The sequence below is a fragment of the Mesoplodon densirostris genome, chromosome 16, assembly GCF_025265405.1.
Source record: "Mesoplodon densirostris isolate mMesDen1 chromosome 16, mMesDen1 primary haplotype, whole genome shotgun sequence".
Lineage (NCBI taxonomy): Eukaryota > Metazoa > Chordata > Mammalia > Artiodactyla > Ziphiidae > Mesoplodon > Mesoplodon densirostris.
In genome coordinates, this window is record NC_082676.1 from 43,112,081 (window position 1) to 43,135,468 (window position 23,388).

Below are 23,388 nucleotides of genomic sequence, written 5' to 3' on the forward strand. Positions count from 1 at the left end.
ATGAAAATTCTGGATGCTAAAGCTCAGTAGAGGGCTTCCCTGGTGGCACAGTGGTTCAGAATCCACCTGCCAACACAGGGGACACGGGTTCGAGCCCTGGTCCAGGAAGATCTCACACGCTATGGAGCAACTAAGCCTGTGCTCCACAACTACTGAGCCTGCACTCTGGAGCCTGCAGGCCACTACTGAGCCCACGTGCCACAACTACTGAAGCCCACGCGCCTAGAGCCCGTGGTCTGCAACAAGAGAAGCCACTGCAATGAGAAGCCTGCGCACTGCAATGAAGACTCGACGGAGCCAAAAATAAATAAATAAACAAATAAATTTATAAAGTAAAAAATAAAGCTCAGTAGAGCCTTCCTAGGTGGTGAACACATAGATGGGGTTGGGGGGTGATGTGCCAAGATTCCACGATGAGGGGGCACAGAAACTCTGGGTCTCTTCCCCAACCCTCCACTCTCAGATCTTGCCCTATACTTCCTTTCCATTTGGTGGTTTCTGATTTGTATCCTTCACTACAAAACTGTAACCGTAAGTCCCTGACAATGGTTCAATGCTGCGAAAGCGATACAAATTTAGTAGACACCTTACTTTGAATTTTGAATTTTGGTCTTTTCCCAGGCTAGCCATATGCAGTACAATACACTCTTGTGATGCCAGCAAGCCAAGGCTCCCAGTCAGCCACACAATCACAGAGGAGCATAAACAACCAATACACTCAAAACCATTCTGTACCCCTATAACCACTCTTCCACTTTCAGTATGCTATTCAATAAATTACATGAAACATTCAACATTTTATTGTAAAACAGGCTTTATGTTAGATGATTCTGCCCAAATGTAGGCTAATTTAAGTGTTCTGAGTATGTTTAAGGTAGGTTAGGCTAAGCTTTGATGTTTGCTAGGTTAGGTGTATTAAATATGTTTTTGACTTACAAAATTTTCAACTTAAAATGGGTTTACTGGGACATAACACCATTGCAAATCAAGGGAGATTTGTACAGTGCTTTCAGTGAGTTGAGTCATCCTAGCAAATTATCGAACGTGAGGGGATCGGACATGAGAACCCCCATACTTATGACCAGTTGGTCAGAAGTCCAAGTGGACCCTCAGACTTACAGCTACCACTGAAGTGGGGACAGTCTTGCACAGGACTATCCCCTAAACCTGTGGGGTCTGACACTAACTCCAGGTAGTGTCAGAACTGAATTGAACTGCAGGTCATTTGAATTAACTGGGTGTTAGCTGGTGTCAGAACATGAAAGGTCCTTTCAACAAACACAGCCACAAAATATTATTTATACGCACACACACTTAAATTATAAATTTGCAAATATAACATGACAATAACGTAAATTTTTTTAAATCTTAAGTTCATATCAGCCTCCAAATCATACCACCTGGAAATCACATTAATGCATATGGATCCGCTTTATTATTTTTCACAGCTGTACAACAATATTATACTGTATGGGTACATCATGCTTTTTTCAGCCAGTATCCAACAGCTGTTTGTTATACTTGCTGCAAGGCATAACCTTGTGCAGATGCTGTTTTGTATTTGTGAAGATGTATCTTCAAGGCAAATTTATACATCTCGGCCTGCTGGATCACGTGTAAATGCGTGTGAATTTGGTAAAGACTGCCAAAAGCCCCTGCATACGGGTATACCATTCTGGACTCTCATCAGAAAGGTATGGGTGCCTGTTTCCACAGAGCCTCACCAATTGTGCGTTGTCCAACTTTTGAATTTCTGCTATTTTTCTAGGTGAGAAATGTATATCAATGTAGTTTTAATTTGCATGTCCTTTATTATGAGTGAATTTGAGGATTTTTCCATATGTTTAAAGTCTATTTGTAGAGGTTTTTCTGAGACTCGCCTATTCATGTGTTTTTCCTATTTTTTTCTACTAAAGTCTTCTTTTTTTTTTTTTTGCGGTATGCGGGCCTCTCACTGTTGTGGCCTCTCCCGTTGCAGAGCACAGGCTCCGGACGCGCAGGCTCAGCGGCCATGGCTCACGGACCCAGCTGCTCCATGGCATGTGGGATCCTCCCGGACCGGGGCACGAACCCATGTCCCCTGCATCGGCAGGCGGACTCTCAACCACTGCACCACCAGGGAAGCCCTAAAGTCTTCTTTTTTTTCATTCAATTTTTTTTTTTTTCTTTTTTTTTTTGCGGTATGCGGGCCTCTCACTGTTGTGGCCTCTCCCGTTGCGGAGCACAGGCTCCGGATGCGCAGGCCCAGCGGCCATGGCTCACGGGCCCAGCCGCTCCGCGGCATATGGGATCCTCCCAGACTGGGGCACGAACCCGTATCCCCTGCATCGGCAGGTGGACTCTTAACCACTGCGCCACCAGGGAGGCCCTTTCATTCAATTTTTAAGAGTGCTGTGTATGGTAGAAAAATTAACTCCTTCTTTATAGTATAAGGGGCAAATATTTTCCCTCACTTTATCATTTGTCTTTTGATTTTGTTTATAGCCATGTGAATTTTTTTAAAAATCACTGATATTCAATGTTTTATTGTTTCCAGATTTCAGATCATATATAAAATCTTTCTTCAAGTTTTAAATAATGCATCTAATTCTATTATTTACATATTTTTCAACATTTATATCTCTAATTGGAGATCTAACTCAGATTGGAGTTTATCCTGATCTATGTATGAGGTTCAGAGCCAACTTATCTTTTCATAAGTAGCTAGCCAGTTGTCAACATCATTTATCTTAAAAGTATATCTTCCCCCTGGGGAAAAGAGACACCACCTTTATCATATATGAAATTCCGTATATTCTTGGATCTATTCCTGGAATTTTATTCTGTTGCATTGGTCTGTCTGTCTCATCGGGAGCCAGTACCACAGTGTCAGTTACAGATGCCTTGTAGTAAGTTTAAATACCTGGTAGGGCTAGCCTTTCTCATTATGACTTTTGCCAAAGTTTCCCTAACTACCCTTGCATGTTTACTTTTCCACATGAATCAATCAGTTTAGCTCCAAAAAAAAATACCTTACTGGAATTTTAATGGGATTGCATCAAATGTATGTATTAACTTAAAAGAACTGACAGCGTTACAATACTGAGTCACCATATCTAAAAACGAGGAAGGTCTTTTCATTTGTTCAAGGCACTTTTACATCTTCCAGGAATGTTTTAAAGTCTTCCTCGTAGAGATTTAAGATTATTTCTTCAGAAGTGTACCCCTATGTGCGTGCTTATTTTTTATGTAGCTGCTGTAAATGGGGTCCTCTCCCACCACAGCTTCTAACTGGTTATTATCTGGGAATATAAAGGGCGTTGACTTTTTACCTTACTATGGCCTGCTGCCTTACTGAACTGTTTCATTTGAGTTTGTGTTAATTTTATCATAGGTTTTCCTGGATTCTTCCACAGTTTGCTTCTTTTGTTTCTAAGACGTATGCATTCGATACATTTTTACCTTAGGATATTCTCATTTCCCAAAACTCACACATAAATTGAGACTTTATATTTTTATATTATTGTATATATAATGTTATTTCAACTTTAGATCATTAGACTCTGCATAAAATCCTACTACACCATACATTCTCTTACTCTTCGAGTAACTAAGACCTAGATGAACATTTCCTAGATTCCTAGGGCCTCCACCTAAGCTGACCTCAACACCCATAGACCACTGTGCCATCCCTAAGCCCAACACCACTCAGTCTATGACAGGGAAGCACTTTTACATGAGGGTTCCACTGGGAATCTCAACACCAATCTCATCATGCTGCTCATCCTGTCATCTTCAGCCACAACGCTGAGGAAAGTCCCTCTAACCATCTACCCTTTCCTCAGTTATGTCTATTCTACTACGAGCTCATTTCCACAGGGCTGAGAAAGATTTTCACAAAACTCATGTTAAAATGGCCAAAAAAAGTATAAAACTCTCAAAACAGGAGGTAAAGAAATAAAACTGTCCAATTATGAGCTCAGATGGACTATGCACCAATACAGATGCTAGATGTCAACCAACTGTAGGATCCCAGCTCACCATTTCCCAAAATTACAGTACCTTTTCTTTCTTCATACGATCCATAATCTTGCCGAGGTCTTCAACATCAATGACAGATTTTAGACTCTGATGGTCTTCAGTACCAGACTCTTCCTCACTGGTGCTCCCAAAGGGCTCTTCCTGCTGGAACATCAATGCTTCAGAAATACACTGTGCAAAGTAGCAAAGTGTCTAATATTCCTTCCCAGATTGTAAGTTCACTGGATGGACTTGAGATATTTTAGGCTAGAGGCCAGCCAGCCTCAGGCCAAATCTAAAGGAGCCCATCATTTATACATTATCTATGACTACTTTCTTAATAATATGGCAGAGCTGATAGCTGCAACAGAAACAATATGGCCTACAAAGCTGCAGTGGAACCATGGAGTCTTAACCACTGGACTGCCAGGGAAGTCCCTACATTTTAAAAGCATAATTTTAAACGTATTATGGAGTTGGCAAAAACGTAAGGAATCCAAAGACAAATATGAACTAAAAAGGGGAATCCTAGGAGGTAAGTGACAAATGGAGCTGAGAGTGTCTGCTGAATCTGTGGAATCTATTTTGACAGAGGAACAGGACAAGGGAAGAGCAGGTAAAGTTGAAGGGGTGACACTAGGAGGAAATTCTTACACAGGAGACAAGAGTCAAAGCTGGGGACTCCACAAGGCTGCATCCTTGGTGTAAAGATAAACAAGAAAAAATGTTCTGTACAAGCAGAGAAAGCAAGAAAAACACGCACAGAATTTGGGGGAAAGAACGGAGAAAAGAATAGATGGTTAGAGGGATTTTATTTGGAGGTTTTAAGGTTTCTAGGAAGGGTGAAGAAAGATTATATAATGCAAATTCAGAACCAAATTAAACTTGGGTTCCACTCCTAACTAGAAGACAATGGATCATGCATTCCATTTTCTGAAAGAAAATGACTCCCATCTAGAATTCTATACACAGCCAAAAAATCAATCAACTGTGAAGATGGGATAAAGACTCACAGATACGAAATGTCTGAAAATCCACCTTTAAAACACCCTTTCTCAAAGAGCTACTGGAGAATGTGCTCCAAAAAACAAGAGTCAGTAGAGAGATAAGAAGATATGAGACACAAGAATTAGGGAACCCAAGAAGCTGGCGAGAGGAAGGCTGTGGATGGAAGACACAGGACTTCAGCTGCAGCAAGGCTTAGAGGGCAGCCACGCCACAGTGGAGCAGAAGGAGAGGGCAAACGAGAAGCCACCAAGAATCAATAACAACTACAGAATACTGAAAAACAACTTTCAGTTCTGTTAGTTCTAGAATTAGTGATGGTTACAGAGAAATCAAAACATATGTAGCAACAGGGGACTTCCCTGGTGGCACAGTGGTTAAGAAGCCGCCTGCCAATGCAGGGGACACGGGTTCAAGCCCTGGTCTGGGAAGATCCCACATGCTGCGGAGCAATTAAGCCCATGCACCACAACTACTGAGCCTGCACTCTAAAGCCCGTGAGCCACAACTACTGAGCCTGCGTGCCACAACTACTGAAGACCGTGCACCTAGAACCCATGCTCCATAACAAGAGAAGCCACCGCAATGAGAAGCCCGCGCACCACAACGAAGAGTAGCCCCCACTCGCCACAACTAGAGAAAGCCGGTGCGTGGCAACGAAGACCAAACATAGCCAAAAATACAATATAAATAAATAAATTTATTTTTTAAAGTGCAGCAATAATCTTAAGGAGAATAAATGTATAAGAATAAAAATATAGGGCTTCCCTGGTGGCGCAGTCATTGGGAGTCCGCCTGCCGATGCAGGGGACACGGGTTCGTGCCCCAGTCTGGGAGGATCCCACATGCCGCGGAGTGGCTGGGCCCGTGAGCCATGGCTGCTGAGCCTGCGCGTCCGGAGCCTGTGCTCCGCAACGGAAGAGGCCACAGCAGTGAGAGGCCCGCGTACCACAAAAAAAAAAAAGAAGAATAAAAATATAATTATCTAGTATATAGGGCAGATACACAAATATGTACACAGTTACAATAATGACAGTGAATAATGGTTCAAGCAGAAAGTGTGATACAACCATACAAGAGGAAGGGAAGTGATGCTGTGTGTGTGTGTGTGTGATTTTGAAATTTTTTTAAAAATCCATAGCAGGAAGGGACTATTTTTTTTTTTTTTTTTTTGCGGTACGCGGGCCTCTCACCGTTGTGGCCTCTCCCGTTGCGGAGCACAGGCTCCGGACGCGCAGGCTCAGCGGCCATGGCTCACGGGCCCAGCCGCTCCGCGCCATGTGGGATCTTCCCAGACCGGGGCACGAACCCATGTCCCCTGCATCGGCAGGCGGACGCTCAACCACTGCGCCACCAGGGAAGCCCTGGGACTATTATTTAAGAATATAAATGAAAAAGGTAAAAGAATTAAAAGTGGCTGCCTTGGGAAAATAAGAATTAGATAGAAATAGACAAGGAAGTACAGTGTATAATTATAACCCTCTAAGTACTATTTGAAGTTTTATATGTACAAGTGTTACTTTTGATTTTAAAAGTATTTTTTAACTTAAATTTTTGAAATGTTAAAAACTATGAGTTGTATCAGCAAAAACGCCAGAGTAGGTAACTCCAAGGGCTTGTTCCCCCACAGACACAACTAAAAATTAAGCAAAAACCAACAGATGTCATTTTGTCAGAACTCTAAGAATTAGTCAAAGGCTTACAAAAACCAAGTAAACACGGAACCAAGAAAAAGGAAAATTAAAGTCAGGTATATAGGTTAAATACAAAAGTCAGTATTACTGTAATTTTTGTTTATAATTCCTTTTTCCCTATATGATTTAAAAGACAAACGCATAAAATAACTAACTATAAATCCATGTTAATGAGCACACAACATGTAAACTCATAATTTGTGACAACAATAACATAGAGGGGACGTGACAGAGCTGAATAGGAGCACAGTTTTTGTATATAAAGGTGATATTAATTCAAATAGAGTGGTGTAAGTCAAAGAGGTTACCTGCAATCCCCAGGGTGACTACCAAAAAATAACTTAAAAATGTACAGAAATGGGGGCTTCCCTGGTGGCGCAGTGGTTGGGAGTCCGCCTGCCGATGCAGGGGACGCAGGTTCGTGCCCCGATCCCGGAAGATCCCACATGCCGCGGAGCGGCTGGGCCCGCGAGCCATGGCCGCGGAGCCTGTGTGTCCGGAGCCTGTGCTCCGCCACGGGAGAGGCCACAGCAGTGAGAGGCCCGCGTACAGCAAAAAAAAAAAAAAAAATGTACAGAAATGAAAGTGAGAAAGGAATCAAATTAGTACACTACAAAAAAAAACAATAAAACACAAAAGGCAGCAGTAATGGAAAAATTAAGGAAAAGATGTAAAATATATAGAAAGTATAATTAAATGACAGAAGCGTTTGCTTATCAGTAATTATTATAAGTGAAAATGGGTTAAACTCTCCAATTAAAAGGCAGAGACAAGTAGAATGGATCAAAACAAAGAAGAAGGAAGGGAACCAACTCCACTTTGTCTAAAAGAGACTCACATTAGCTACAAAGATAAAAACAGGTTGAAAGTCAAAGTATAGAAAAAGATATTCCAGGGAATTCACTGGTGGTCCAGTGGTTAGGACTCTATGCTTCCACTGTAGGGGGCCTGGGTTTGATCCCTGGTTGGAGAACTAAGATCCTGCAAGACACGTGGCACAGCCAAAAAAAAAAAAAAAAACATAAAAAAAAGAAAGATATGCCATGCAAATAATAACCAAAAGAGAGCAAGGGTAGCTATACAAACATCAGACAAAATAGGATTTAAGCCAAGAATTGTTACAAGAGACAAAGGATATTATATATTGATAAAAGTATTAACCCACCAAGAAGACTTAATTGATTATAAACATACATGGACCTAACAGAGCCCAAAACATATGAAGTAAAAATTGACAAATTGAAGGGAGAAAAGATAATTCTACAACAGTTGGAAACTTCAATACCCCACTTTCAATAATGGAGAGAACAACTGGATAGAAGATCAATAAGGAAATAGAGGACTGGGACAACACTATAATCCATTAGACCTAACGGATATATACAGAACATTCCACCCAAAAACAGAAGACTACACATTTTTCTCAAGTGCACATGGAATATTCTCCAGGACAGACCATACAGTAGGCCACAAAACAAGATTAAAATCAACCAAAGTATCTTCTCTGATGACTGTGGAATTCAATAGCTTCTAATGGAATAAAATACGTAAGAAAAAATTTAACCAAGGTAAAACACTTGGACACTGAAAACTCAAAATATTGCTTAAAGGAACTAAAGACCACATAAATAAATGGAAAGACAGCCTGTGTTTATGGACTGAAAGACTTTATACTGTTAGGATGACAATACTATCCAAAGTGATCTACAAACTCAATACAGTCCCTATCAAAAGCCCAACAATGTGTTTTGCAGAAATGGAAAGACCACTTCTCAAATTCATATGAAATTGCAAGGAACCCAAAATAACCAAAACAACATTGAAAAAGAACAAAGTAGGAGGACTCCTGATGTAAAAACTTAACTACAAATCTACAGTGTGGTACTGACCTAAGGAGAGACATATAGATCAGTGGAACAGAATCCAGAAATAAACCCACACATCTGTGGACAATGGACTTTTGACAAGGGTGCTATCCACTCAGTTGAGAAAGAATCGTCTTTTCAACAAATGGTCCTGGGACAAATGGATCTACACATGCCAAAGAATAAAACTGGACCCTGACCTCACACCATACACAAACATTAACTCAAAATGAAGCAAAGACCTAAATATAAGAACTAAAACTATAATATTTTTAGAAGAAAACATAGAAATAACTCTTCATCACCTCGGATTTGGCAATGGATTCATATATATGACCCCTACAGCATGAGCAACAAAAGAAAATATGGACAAATTGATCTTCATGGAAATTAATAACTTTAGTGCATCAAAAGACATGATCAAGAAAGTGAAAAGGGAAGACTGTATGGGAGGAAATATTTGCAAGTTATATATCTGGTAAGAGATAAACAACAAGGACCTACTGCATGGCACAGAGAACTATATTCAATATCTTGTAATAACTATACACATATGCGTGTATATATATAAATATATGTGTGTGCATATATAACTGAATCACTTTCCTGTACACCTGAAACTAACACAGCATTGTAAATAAACTCTACTTCAATAAAAATTTTAAAAATTAAAAAAATAAATAAACAAAAACAAAAAAACCCTCAAGGAGACATCACTTCACACTCACTAGAATGGCTATAATTAAGAAAAAAAAAAGTGTTGACAAGGATGTGGAGAAATTGGAAGCCTTGTACATTGCTGGTAGGAATGCAAAAAGGTGCAGCCTTGCGGTTTCCCTGGTGGCGCAGTGGTTGAGAGTCCTCCTGCCGATGTAGGGGACACGGGTTCGTGCCCCGGTCTGGGAGGACCCCACATGCTGCGGAGCAGCTGGGCCCGTGAGCCATGGTCACTGGACCTGCGCGTCCGGAGCCTGTGATCCGTAACAGGAGAGGCCACAACAGTGAGAGGACCACGTACCGCAAAAAAAAAAAAAAAAGGTGCAGCCACTGGGGAAAACAGCTTGGTGGTTCCTCAAAAAGTTAAACATAGAATTACCACAAGATCCAGCAATCCACTCCTAGGTATATACCCAAAAGAACTGAAAAGTTACTCAAACAAACACCTGCACATGAATATCATAGCAGCACTATTCACAATAGCCAAAAGATAGAAAAAAACAGAATTCTCATCAACAGATAAATGGATCAACAATTCCATTCAATGGAATATTATTCAGCCGTAAAAAGGAATGAAGTATTGACACATGCTACAACATGGATGAAACTCTTTTATGCTAAGTGAAAGAAGTCAGACAAAAAAGGTCACATATTAATGATTCCACTTGTATAAAATATCCAGAATAAGTAAAGCCATAGAGACAGAAAGCAAAGTGGAGGTTGTCAGGGCTGAGGGAACAGGAGTGAAGAGTGACTGCTTAATGGGTAAGGGGTTTTTTTTGAGGTGATGAAAAGGTATTGGAACTTGATACAGGCAGTGGTTACACAAAATTGGGAATGTACTAAATATCACTAGATTGTATGTATTTTTAAATGGTTAATTTTATGCTTTGCAAATCTTACCTCAAATTTTTTGTAAGTTTTTTAAAATGTTAGGAGCCAACTGGAGGGAAGATAAACAAATGAAAGCAAAAAGACTGGCTAGAAAAAGAGCAGAAAAATGAAACAGCAGCTGAAAGGCACAGAACAAAGGAAAGGCTTGTTTCTTATTTGCTTTCTGTGTTTGTTTAAACACAGGTGATTCCAGAGCACGTTTATGTATTTCTGGGGACCACCTAGTAGAAAGAGAGAGATTAACAGGGCAGGGGAGAGACACACAATATATGAAGGAACAAAGTCCTTGATCCCAGAGCATGCACAGAGTGGGCTTGACAGGAACTAGATACTTGGTCTCTGTGGCAGAAAAGATGGCAGGATTTGTAGACAGCGCTGGGAGGCTCTAAGAGAATTCTCTGTCAACTTCCTATGAGAGCTGGAGGAAGGGGTGGGGGAAAGAGAGCACTGAACAGTGGTCTCGGAGAGTGAGAGGATGCTGGAGACTGGGGGCAGTTCTGGCTGCACACCTGAGCCCGTGGTCACCAATCTGTGGTCAAAGAGAAGGCAGACAGGTTCCAACCTGGCTTGGGGCTTAGCCAACTAGGTTGGAAGAGGGAGTGGATGGCAAGGGAATTGAAGATGTTTTTAAGAGAATGAGTATAAAATTTTAACTGGGTAAAGACAGAAGTGAAGTAAGCAGTTAGCACTACCCTGTGAAAAAAACGTGGGGTCCAAAGAACTTGAAAGTAAGAGGACCAGAGAGAGCTCAGAGTTCAGGTCATAGGGACATGAAATGTCGGGTGAGCATGGAAGTGGGAGGCCGAGGTCACTGGAGAAAATGGTTCCTGGGGGTGTGAAGGCCAGGAAAGGGACAGGATAAATCATCTATGTGGACGGCTCAGCCACAAAGAGGAATGACAGGAACAAGGGTGGCGAGAAAGACAGGGAGTCAGAATGTCAAGTTGTTCCCAAATGATGCAAGCGACCAGGTGGCCCAAAGACAACAGCAGTGATACAGCCTGATGTAACACGAGCTTCAAAGGAATGGGGGTATCTGAAGAAAGAGAAATTTTTAGAATGTGAGGGATGAAAGAGAGGAATCTGGGATGACTTGCAGCCTTCAAGTTTGAGTGATTAATGGAGTCGTTAAATAAAAGAGGTCGGGAGGAATATGTGGTTTGGGGGTAAAAAGACATGAGCTCAGCCCAGGACATATTCAACTTCTCCAGACCCGTTTCCTAACCTGCAAACTGGGGTAGAAACCTACTGGATTCCAGCAATGCAACAATTAAAGAACATATTTAGGAAAGCATCCAGCACAACATGGCTTATCCTAAGACCCCACTCTCTCTAGAACATCCCCACATAAGTTTCAGCTCTTCCTTCTAACCAGAGGCCAAGGAAAGAGCTTCCCAGGACAGAGGAAAGGTTCAGCACCTCCAAATGCAGGGGGAAAACAGGGAAACGTGGACACGTGGGCTCCGTACCTCAGCGTCTCTCTGATGGAGTCCCTCTTGAGCGTGAGACCCTGGCTCCATTACCTCTGAGCCGTGCTGATTAGACTCGCACTTGCCTTTCTTGCAGTTGCCACCACAGGGTTTTCTCTCTCCTTTACAGAGCGCCTGTAGCCGGGAGATGAACCTAGCCTTCCACGCTGTGAAGTCGGCCTCAATGCTGCCGTGTCTGCTTTTAACCACGTTGCAGTCACCCTCCCCTCGGGACATGACGCGATGGGCGCCAAGCATCCAGAGCCACTTGTCCACGTTCTTCCCCACCTGCAGGAGAAAGAGACAGGTGAGCTACAGCAGTCCTCCAGATCAGAGGCTGGTAGCCTGCTCTGCGACAGCCTGGGGTTCCGCTGGGGCCCTGTCCCCGGCCGCTGCTAGGAAGAAGGAACTGCCCAGTCAAAAGGGCTTCAGGCCCTCCAGCCGTTGATACGTTCAGGTAAGATTCTGCAGAAGATTTTTTTTTTTTTTTTTTAAACATAGGGACTGACAAATTCTTTTGTTAAACTAAGGGTTAGTACCTGATGAAGAATTTGAAAACTAGTCTTCTAAATCATGGTCAGAATGAAATCACTCGGTAGCAAAATCAATTTCTTCTAAAATAAAGCCTTTGGGGCCAAAGACCATTAAACAACAAAGTACAAATGGAGCCCATTTGGCAAGACTCAAGATTTCATAAGCCAGAAATGCATTTTATTACAGTGTGAAGCACTTAAGCTGAGGCAAAGGAGTTATCAAGAAGTACGATTAAGAGTTCAAAAACTTGGGCCTCCCTGGTGGCACAAGTGGTTGAGAGTCCGCCTGCCGATGCAGGGGATGCAGGTTCGTGCCCCGGTCTGGGAGGATCCCATGTGCCGCGGAGCGGCTGGGCCCGTGAGCCATGGCCGCTGAGCCTGCGCGTCCGGAGCCTGCGCGTCCGGAGCCTGTGCTCCGCAACGGGGGAGGCCACAACAGTGAGAGGCCCGCATACCGCAAAAAAAAAAAAAAAAAAAAAAAAAAAAAAGAGTTCAAAAACTTAACAGGCTTCCTAAGTGGCAAGGCAGTAAACAAAACATTTACGTATCTGAATTTTACCTTGTGTCTACTTCCTTTGAAAATATGGGGGGGAGGGCAGGCATGGAGAATACACATCTTGATAGAACAGCTGGATGAAAACAACTTTTACAGAAAGATCTCCACCTTCATCTTCCCTCACATTCTACCAAAGATAGGTGAGCCGAGCTGGGCTCACATCTGGGGAGAGGTACACGTAAAAAAATTCCGATCACTTCTCAGAACCACTAAGAAACTGAGAGGCTCCACATTTTTCTTTTTTAAAGGATAAAGAATGCAAAGGAAAAGGAGCCAAGTTAATTTCACTCAGAAAAAAGGATCCAGGAGAACAAAAGAAAACAATTAATATTTTATTACATAAAGGGCAGTGAATGTTTTTCTTCTATTTCATTACTTTAGAAAGTAATGATTAGGGACTTCCCTGGTGGTGCAGTGGTTAAGGCTCCGTGCTCCCAATGCAGGGGGTCCAGGTTCGATCCCTGGTCCAGGAATGAGATCCCACATGCATGCCACAACTAAGGAGTCCGCCTGCCACAACTAAGGAGCCCACCTGCCACAACTAAGACCTGGCACAAACAACTAATAAATAAATAAAATTAAATTTAAAAAAAGAAAAGTAATGATTAAAAGACAACAAGTTAACTGTGTGAAGAATTAGTTTGGGCAGTAAAGGTCATTCCACAACAGAACAGGTAGTTGAGAAAGTCCAAAGAATCAGGGACCTTCCATCTACAAGGTCCTGCCTGGGGGCAGGAGGCTAGACTCTGGCCATGAATACAAGCCGCTGAGACACTAGACAATAGGAAGCATTTTCATTCATTTTATTCAATAAAAATTTACTGAGAGCCTCCTATATGGTAGCAATTCCCAGCGATAAAAAGAAAAACACAAAAAGTTTATTAGTAAGTACCAAAGAGTGCGGATTTTCTCACATACACCCACATATATGTACCTGTGTAGGTGATTTTTTTTTTTCACTTAAGAAAATGTATCTCTACAATTCAACACGTACCTACCTTGTACCTACCTTGTTGAAGTGGCTCACATACGCAGAATTTCCCAGGCCAAACACCACGTATCTCACACCCTTCAGATATGTTTTGCCAAATCGAAAGTCATTGGCTGCTTCCTCTAGCCACCTGCAGAACCACTCAGCGCTCTCAGTCGGCCGACCGTCAGTGTAGGTAGCAACCAGGAAGGCACAGACATTTTTACTGGTAACCTAACCAACAAAGTCATTATTTCAGAAGAGTAGCCAAGATATAAAGTTATCTCAATGAAGAAAATCCTTTTTGAAACACTGACGTTCATATCACACTAACCTCTAAAGATAAAGAGTGCTTTTAGAAATGTTACTTATTTTCAAGAGAAAGGAAGCAGGGCCAGGACCCTGCACAGGGGAGAAAGCCCAGCACCCTGCTCGTGCCACCACACTTCCTGGTGCCCTTCACCATGTACTCCGTCCCATTTCCCAGACTATAAATTCCTATCAGCTCCTGCTCGTCATACTGGAAACAAAAGCCAAATCAGTCAGGAAGAAATACAGAAAGATCTCTAAAAAATGCCCTGGGCTTCCCTGGTGGTGCAGTGGTTGAGAGTCCGCCTGCCAATGCAGGGGACACGGGTTCGTGCCCCGGTCTGGGAAGATCCCACATGCCGCAGAGCGGCTGGGCCCGTGAGCCATGGCCGCTGAGCCTGCATGTCCGGAGCCTGTGCTCCGCAACGGGAGAGGCCACAACAGTGAGAGGCCCGCATACCACAAAAAAAAACCAAAAACCAAAACCAAAAAACAAAAATGCCCTGAAAAATCAAAGCAATAAAACGTTAAATGTAAAGTGACAACACTTGGCACCATCATCTCCATGGGAAACAAAACACATCTTCAGTCCTGTGAGCCACAGTATTTCATCTGCTCGAGTGCATCTTCACAGTTCCAAGTCAGGAGGTAAGTTATAAGTAATCCCTTACGAATAATTAAGTATCCAAGCTTGCTAATAATTTTTTAACAAACAATTTAGAGTGGATTCAAGCTCACTCATTTGTACTCCAACGTTTTCTTGGGGGAGAAAGAAATGCACATTTACAGCTAGAGGTTTATCCACTAAGAAGGGACTGGCAAATTACAACCCGTAGGCCCAGTCCCACTCACTGCCTGTTTTTGTAAATAAAATTTTATTGGAACACAGCCACACTCACTCATTTACATACCGTCTCTGGCTGTTTTGTGCCTCAAAGGCAGAACTCAGTAGCTGCATGGCCCACAAAGCTGAAGATATTTACCATCTGGCCCTTTATAGAAAAGGCTTGTCAATGCCTGTTCCAACTGCTTCACCAACTTTAGCTGCTTCAGAATCACCTGGGGCACTTGTTAAAACACAGCCCCACAACCAGACTTTGATTCCGCAGGGCTGGGCTAGGACCTGAGAATCTGCATTTCTAACGAGTTCCCAGGAAATGCTGATACTGTCGGTTCAAGGACGACGCTTGGAGAACCGCTGCTGTCAGGCCAACTTCCCTACCTGGGCATGGCTAGAGGAGGGGGCGGGGCTTTCCTCAGGTGAAGAAATGAAGCTCTCACAGATATGACGTTACAGCTGGAGGTCACACAGCCAGTTAAAGAGATTTCTCTAACTCCCAAACCCATACTACTTCTGACACCCAAGTGGCTCCTGACCTTTCAGCAGGCTTACACGTGGTTCACATGCCCGGCACATGGCCATCAGTGACAACCCTCTTTGATTACGAGAGTCAAAGCAGCAGGGAACTTCCAACCACCCAAGCTTTCAGTCTAACACCCCAGAGGGGCTGGACCCGCATCACGCCCGAGTCAGCACGCCACCACACATTCAGCACCTCTGACTGACACTGAATGCTCAACAGACTAGAATCCTTTAGCGTGAAAATTAAATTTATTCTAAAGAGTCTGTTTATCCCAGAACACAGGAGGTCAATTAAATTTGAAAGTTGTGATTGAAGGAAAAATAAGACAATTACCAACCTCTTCTACTAGATGGTCATCTGGGTCATATTCCTTCAGATTAATAACTGCCACAGGCAGATCAAGTGAGCTAACTGCTTCGGCAAGAGCTGTCGCAAATCCCTGATAGGAGGGAAAAAAATCAAATAAAGTCTTCAATAAGCTAAATAAATGAAACATACAGTCTTCATTTATTCCTGTTGGCAAGGTAATGAGGCATTTAGCATGAAAAGATTTTCCGGTGACTGACATGTATCACCATAAACCAAATTCTATTCTCAGTTCTACCATTTTCTCAAGCATCTTTACAGAGATCAATCACTCAGCTGTGTTGTTCTCACTCTACAAGTACATATGTGGGATTATATGTACTGGTAGACATTTCGGCTCTTTTGCCCCACTAGAATAAACATATAGACGTAGAAGAAATACCAAAGAGGGAACAGAGTGGGAAATACGAGAACTGTGAGCATATTTCTGGAAGACAGAAAGCAAAAAGAAGCAGGCTGACAGACAGAAGAAAGCCTCGGGGAGACAGAAAACCAGAGGGGCCCTGGGATCAGTCAGTCACTGGGGCAAAAATGGGAGGGAGCAGTGGGCCAGAGAAGACCCTGTGGAATACAGAGAATCCGTATTATATGGGACCAGTGCACACAGAGCCTCAGCGACACTCACCTTTTACCCCCAGGCAGACCCCTGCCAGTCTCTTCTCCAAACAAAATGAACCAAATGGTTGGGGAAAGCTACAACTTCTAGCCAGATGTTGGTACCCCAGGAAATTCTCTTCCTCTTTCTGGCTTGGTAGCCTAACACTTGGCTCGCCACCTGCCAGGACTAAAGCTAAGCCTGCCCTCGCCATTTACTGGGCATCCACCAGGCCAGTCTCAGCTCTGGGCGATATTACCCAACAGGGAACAAGGCACACATGTTCCCTGCCCTTAAGGAGCATCAAGGAACATCCTCAAGGAGATGTTCTAATGGACAGAGAGAGAATAAACAAACAAATGAGAAAATACACAGTGTATCAGATGGTGACCAGTGCTGTGGAGGAAAAGAGGATAAGGGGTAAGAATACGTATTGGAGGCACAGGGAGAGTTGTTATTTTACACAAGGAGGGTCAGGACAGGTGTATATAATAAAAAATAAATATTTGGTCTTTGTCTCCAGGGAGCTCCTAGAGCTCCTAAAATCCTTGGAACTTGCTGTCTTTGGTATGTTAATGAGATGACCCATTGGGGTTGCGGTGGGGGACTAGGTGGCTTCAGGACGGGAGCTGGTCAGCGGAAAACCAACCCTGGGATTAAAGGCTTAGAACTTTCAACATCTTCTCTCCCTGTGGGCAGGGGAAGGGAGGGGTGGCAGGAGATGAAGTTCAATCAGATATGGTCGATGATTTAATCAGTCATGCTTACGTAATGAAATCTCCATAAAAAACCCTAAATGACAGGGGTTGGGGGACACACTCATATGCCGAGGAGGTGGCATGTCAAAATAGGACACAGGGGCTTCCCTGGTGGCGCTGTGGTTGAGAATCTGCCTGCCAATGCAGGAAACACGGGTTCGAGCCCTGGTCTGGGAAGATGCCACATGCCGCGGAGCAACTAGGCCCGTGAGCCACAACTACTGAGCCTGCGCGTCTGGAGCCTGTGCTCCGCAACAAGAGGGGCCGCAATAGTGAGAGGCCCGCGCACCACGATGAAGAGTGGCCCCCGCTTGCCACAGCTAGAGAAAGCCCTCGCACAGAAACGAAGACCCAACACAGCCAAAAATTTTTTTTTTAAATTTAAAAATTAAAAAAAAAATAGGACACAGAAGCTCTGTGCCGCCCCTCCCCCCAAGACCTGCCCCATCATCTCTCCCATTTGTCTCTTTCTGAGTTATATCCATTGTTATAAACCAGTAGACTAAGCAAAGCAATTCCCTGCATTCTGTGAGTCATTCTAGGGAATTAGCAAACCTAAGAAAGAGACTGTGGGAACACCTGAATTTACAGCTGGCCAGTCAGGAGTACACATGGCTCCTGGGACTTGTGACTGGTGTCTGAGGTGGGGACAATCTGACAATAACTCGGGTAGACAGTACCAGAATCGGAAAATAGGTGTGGGAAAACAACTATTTGGTGTCAGAAAACACTGCCACAGGCCTCAAAAATAAAGACCTGAGCAAAACCTGAAGGAAATGAGAGAGCAAGCCAGAGGCTATCCCCAGCAGAGGGACGTGTAAGTGAAAAGGCCCAAATGCGCGAACACACTCGGCAAGGAGATTAATAAGACTGGAGGGGGGAGACCAAGGACATGAGGTAAAGGAGATGGTGGAGACCCAGAAGTGAGGGCCTCTTGGCCACCATGGGGGCTTTGGCATTTGCTTTAAGTGAATGAGGGAGTCACTGCACGGTCTAAGCCAAGATGATTAACACCATTTCGCCTAAGTTCTCACAGTCCCTGTGGTTGCTGGGACGGGCTGAATGAAGGAGGCTGAGGATGACATGACCGCAGTAACCCAGACAAAATATGAGGGAGGCTGGCTTAGGCCAGGGCAGCAGCAGTGAAGGCGGTAAGAAGTGACTGGAATCTGGATCTATTCTGAAAGTAGAACACACAGTATGTGCTGACAGACTGGATGTGGGTAGTAAGAAAAAGAGAGAAGTCAAAGGTTTTTTTGAACTGGGCAACTGGAAGGATGAAGTTGCCATTTATCGGAATGGGAAAAATTAGAGGTAGAACAGGTTTGAGCAGAAAATTGGGAGTTTAGTTGTGAGCACGCTAATTCTGAGTCGCCTACTACACATCATCCATCCACATGAAGATCTAAGATAGGCAGCTCGGGATGAGGGTCTGGGGTTGAGAGGAAAAGTTCTGATTAGAAACATAAATTTAGAGGCCACCATCTACTACAGGGATCAGCACACTGCAGGCCAAATCCGGCCCTCTGTCTTTATAAGTAAAGGTCACTGGAATACAGTCATGCTCATTTATTTACACATTGTCCATGGCTGCTTTCACACGACATCAGCAGGGCTGAACAGCTGCAACAAAGACCATACGCCTTGCAAAACCTGAAAACCTAAAAAACATATGTAAAATAAAATATCTAGCCCTTTACAGAAAAACTCTGTCAAATTCTAATAAACAGAACTGAAAGCTCTAGATAACAAGATCCCTTAGAGAGTGAAATGAGTGCAGATAAAGACATAGGCTCAAGAACTATGCCCTGGGATGCTCCTATCTTTGGAGGGCAAGAAGATGAGGAGAAATCCGCAAATGATAGTGAGGCAGACTAGCCTCAGCAGAGGAGGAGGAGAACCTAGAGAAGAGTGTCCCAAAAGTTCAATGGAGAAAGTATGTCAACAAGGAAGGAGCTGTTGTGCAGCTAAGAGGTCAAGTAAGATGAAGACTGAGAATTAATTAGCGACATGAAAGTCACTGGGAGCAGGCTGGGGCACACAAGCCTAACTGGAGTGGGTCAAGAAAGACAGGAGTAGAGGGGCTTCCCTGGTGGCGCAGTGGTTGAGAGTCCGCCTGCCGATGCAGGGGACACGGGTTCGTGCCCCGGTCCGGGAGGATCCCACATGCCTCAGAGCGGCTGGGCCTGTGAGCCATGGCCGCTGAGCCTGAGCGTCCGGAGCCTGTGCTCCGCAACGGGAGAGGCCACAACAGTGAGAGGCCCGTGTACAGCAAAAAAAAAAAAAGAAAAGAAAAGAAAGAGAGGAATAGAGAAATTAGAGATAGCAAGCACAGACAACACTTTCAAGGAGTAATACTATAAAAAAAAAAAAAAGTTGAGGTGGTAGTTAGAGGGAGATGTGAGGTAGATAGGTCACCTGGTATACCCTGACCCACCTTGCACACAGCATAGAGTGAGGACTTACAGCTAGAGAAAACAAGTCTATTTACACAGTTAACAGAGAAAATCCACACCAGCTACCCCATCATTCCATCCTAAATATGAACAGAAAACCACGGATCAGCAAGACCATGATGAGAACAAGTGACAGGAAAGAGAAATAGCAGCAGCAGAAACATGGAGGAAGCAGATAAATCAGAGAACCGAAAAAGGAACTCACTGAAATATATTCTTAGATTATGAAAAAGATGCACTAGAAATTGAACAGAATGGCATTTTTGCAATTAAAAACATTATAGCCAAACTAAAACATTCAAAAAAAAGGTTTGGAATTGAAATCCAAGAACCCAGAACAGAAAGAAAGTTACCAAAAGTATGAGAGAGGCTTTGAGACACAGGAGACCATCCAAAAGGTCCAACAGCCAACTAACCGAGTAGAACAGAGAAAACAGAAGGGAAAGAAGTTTACCCAAGAAATATTAGCAGAATTAATGCACACGAATTTTCAAAACAAAACAGCCCAAGTATACAATACAATGGCTGAAAAAGACCCAACCTAGACACTATCTCACAAAAGCTCCAAACATCTAGGACAAAGGAATGATTCTAAAAGCTTCCGGGGGCTTCCCTGGTGGCGCAGTGGTTAAGAATCCATCTGCCAATGCAGGGGACACCGGTTCGAGCCCTGGTCTGCGAAGATCCCACATGCCGCGGAACAACTAAGCCCGTGAGCCACAACTACTGAGCCTGCGCTCTAGAGCCCGCGAGTCACAGCTACTGAACCCGTGCACCACAACTACTGAAGCCCGCACGCCTAGAGCCCATGCTCTGCAACGAGAAGCCACCGCAATGAGAAGCCCGCGCACTACAACACAGAGTAGCCCCTTCTCGCCGCAACTAGAGAAAGCCCGCATGCAGTAACAAAGACCCAACGCAGCCAAAGTAAATAAAATAAAAAATAAATAAATTTATTATAAAAAGACAAGGATGTGATGCCCTCAAAGTTGTAAGCAAAAAATTTTGCCCTAGTCTTCTATACGAAGCCAAATACAAATCAATCAAATGTGAAAGCCAAATAGAGAAATTCAGATGGCACAGCTTTAAGAAGGGGGGCCATTTAACTCATATCAACAATGATGTGGGGCAACAATATTAAGCCGCTGAGATGTGAGGAACTGACTAATACGAGGAGTTAATAACTTTTATCTAACTTGATAAATCTAGAAACATGGCAGAAGGAGGTTCAAGAAATAACCCTCAGAGGAATTAAAAACGGAAATATCAATAGTTAAAATAGATTCTCTGAAGAGTACTTTTCATTATGAACCCTCTGTACACCTGGATTTGTTACCATCTGCAAGTATTAATTTGATCTTTTAAAAAAACGTAAAAGCGGGCATAAAAGAGAGGCTAGGAATGATATCTTCTATGAGTAACATAAAAGGACTTTGTTTCCGCAGCTCAGATGCCTTTCTAAAGTTTCTTCCAGTTTCCTGCCTCTGCTGCTTAAGGCTGAACTTAATTATAAGTGACCTTCAATTATGACACACACAACAAAATACTGAAAACCTTTTAAAAAGTAGTATTGTACAAAACATCCACGAGAGGGCAGTAGAACTCTCTTTAATACTCTACCAAAATAACAACAGGAATTGCTTTTAATTCATTTTCATGTTAGGCTTAGAATCTTTTCCTAGAAAGCAATAAATAGCTGTGACCTTTATAATAAAGAAGCAGGCAGCATCTAGGTACAATTAAAGCATCTTTCAGCTATATATCTGCAGCCGGTATCTATACAGTATTCAATGTATATCATTAACACTTTTAACACTATGAGAAATCAAAATACATTTCATTAAATACATGTGTGAAGTTGTGAATGTCAGGGCCCATACTGGACATACTGCTGCCATTTTTCACTATCCCCTACCTCTATATCCAGTAATGGACTTGGAAATCCAAGTCTCCATTCTGCTGAGCAGAAGCAAGCTTCAGAACAAAGATCCCGCATGACAGTGACCACCAGACACCCCCAATCAGCTGAAATTGAGATGAAACCCACCTACCACCCCAGAAAGGAAAAATGTATGCTGTAAAAAGGAAAAACAAAGATGAAAAAAGATTAGAAGACTAATTCAGTTCACTGCTAAAGAACACTTTTCAGAAATTTTCTTAAAAGATCAGGAGACCCAGTGAAAAGTGTCATTATAAGTTCTTACCTTTGCTGTGCCAGTCTGAGAACCATAGAAAATCTTCACTCCAGACACAAAGACTTCCTTCTTTTGAAGAGAGATATAGCCATTTGTCATCAAATCCCGAGATGCTTTTGGAATGGTTTTCTCCTGTGAGTTTTTGTTCTTGAAATAAACACAAAATCCATCAAGTTTGAATATTTTCCCAACTTCATTAGGGACGAAAATTATCAATCGCTCAGATACTGACCCATTTTATTATTCTCTTAATCTTTCAATTGTACTCCTCAAATATTAACCCGTTGGTATAATTAGGTCCTTTAAAAGCTGGGCCCACATTTCTTAAGACTATAATGATTCCCATTCCTTCCAGGATAAAACCACGTACTTTCACCCATAATGTGTTGTAGTGGAATAACAGTAGAAACTTATTTTCTGATTCTTAATTACTGGAAAGAAAAGAGAAGACTACTACCCCTTAAGGGTGCTAAGCAGATTTGGGTTTTTTGCAAAAGTTTAATTTTTCATTACAAAACCTTCCTCTATCTTAACAATGAGACTTCCACAGCCCATCAAAGAAAAGGTAAATAAGTTAGTCTATAAAAACTGACAAGGGCTTCCCTGGTGGCGCAGTGGTTGAGAGTCCGCCTGCCGATGCAGGGGACACGGGTTCGTGCCCCGATCCCGGAAGATCCCACATGCCGCGGAGCGGCTGGGCCCGCGAGCCATGGCCGCGGAGCCTGTGTGTCCGGAGCCTGTGCTCCGCAACGGGAGAGGCCACAGCAGTGAGAGGCCCGCATACAGCAAAAAAAAAAAAAAAAAAAAAAAAAAACACTGACAAGAAAAATGTTTTGGCATTGAAAAACTATTTCTAAAGACCAAACATAAAAGTGATCGAAAGTTCCTTTTAGAATTTCTATATTTTTCTGGAAGCCTTAGAAAATCTGCACTCTGCATTCTCTATAAAATTTGATGCCAAATACTCTCCTAGAAAAAGTAACTCCACTTGGGTTTCCCTGGTGGCACAGTGGTAAAGAATCTGCCTGCTAATGCAAGGGACACGGGGTTCAAGCCCTGGCCCGGGAAGAACTCACAGGCTACGGAGCAACTAAGCCCGTGTGCCACAACTACTGAGCCTGCATGCCGCAACTACTGAAACCTGCTTGCTTAGAGCCCATACTCTGTAACAAGAGAAGCTACCACAATGAGAAGCCCTCGCACCACAACAAAGAGTAGCCCCCGCTCGCTGCAACTAAAGAAAGCCCACACGCAATGAAGACTCAACACAGCCAAAAATAAATAAATATATATATATTAAAAAAAAAAAAAAGTAACTCCACTTACCTGCTTTCTGATGACAATCTGGAAACAAATCCAAAGGCTAAAGCCAAAGGCAAAGCCCAAATATATGTAAAACCTGTTTATCCATAATGATATTAAAGATGAGAAGTCCCACACATCCAAAGAAGGATCTAAATTTAAAATGACACATATAAGTAATTTTATTTGAAGTTACATATACAATGATGCCCATTCTTATTTTAAGAAAAAAAAAGAAAAAGAAAAACCAATCTTCATATTCAACAACCCCACTAAGAAATCTATAAAAAGCAACTCTAATAAAAACAAGACACTGTGATATGTAATACAATTGTCATAAT

At 42.8% G+C, this 23,388-nt stretch overlaps 1 protein-coding gene across 4 annotated transcripts in view; it reads right to left on the reverse strand.

Moving 5' to 3' along the window:
* LOC132476085 (S-adenosyl-L-methionine-dependent tRNA 4-demethylwyosine synthase TYW1) overlaps positions 1-23,388 on the reverse strand; it is a 211,834-nt gene that overhangs the window by 187,673 nt on the left and 773 nt on the right. For 3 of the 4 annotated variants that reach the window (XM_060077809.1, XM_060077806.1, XM_060077808.1), the window contains exons 2-7: positions 23,072-23,199; positions 21,755-21,892; positions 15,713-15,814; positions 13,742-13,936; positions 11,644-11,931; positions 4,042-4,164 (exon numbers count right to left, since the gene is read on the reverse strand). In XM_060077809.1, the coding sequence (XP_059933792.1) occupies positions 4,042-4,164; positions 11,644-11,931; positions 13,742-13,936; positions 15,713-15,814; positions 21,755-21,892; positions 23,072-23,199 (974 nt within the window). The remainder of the gene's footprint in view (positions 1-4,041; positions 4,165-11,643; positions 11,932-13,741; positions 13,937-15,712; positions 15,815-21,754; positions 21,893-23,071; positions 23,200-23,388) is intronic. The other variant, XM_060077807.1, reaches the window with a different exon arrangement.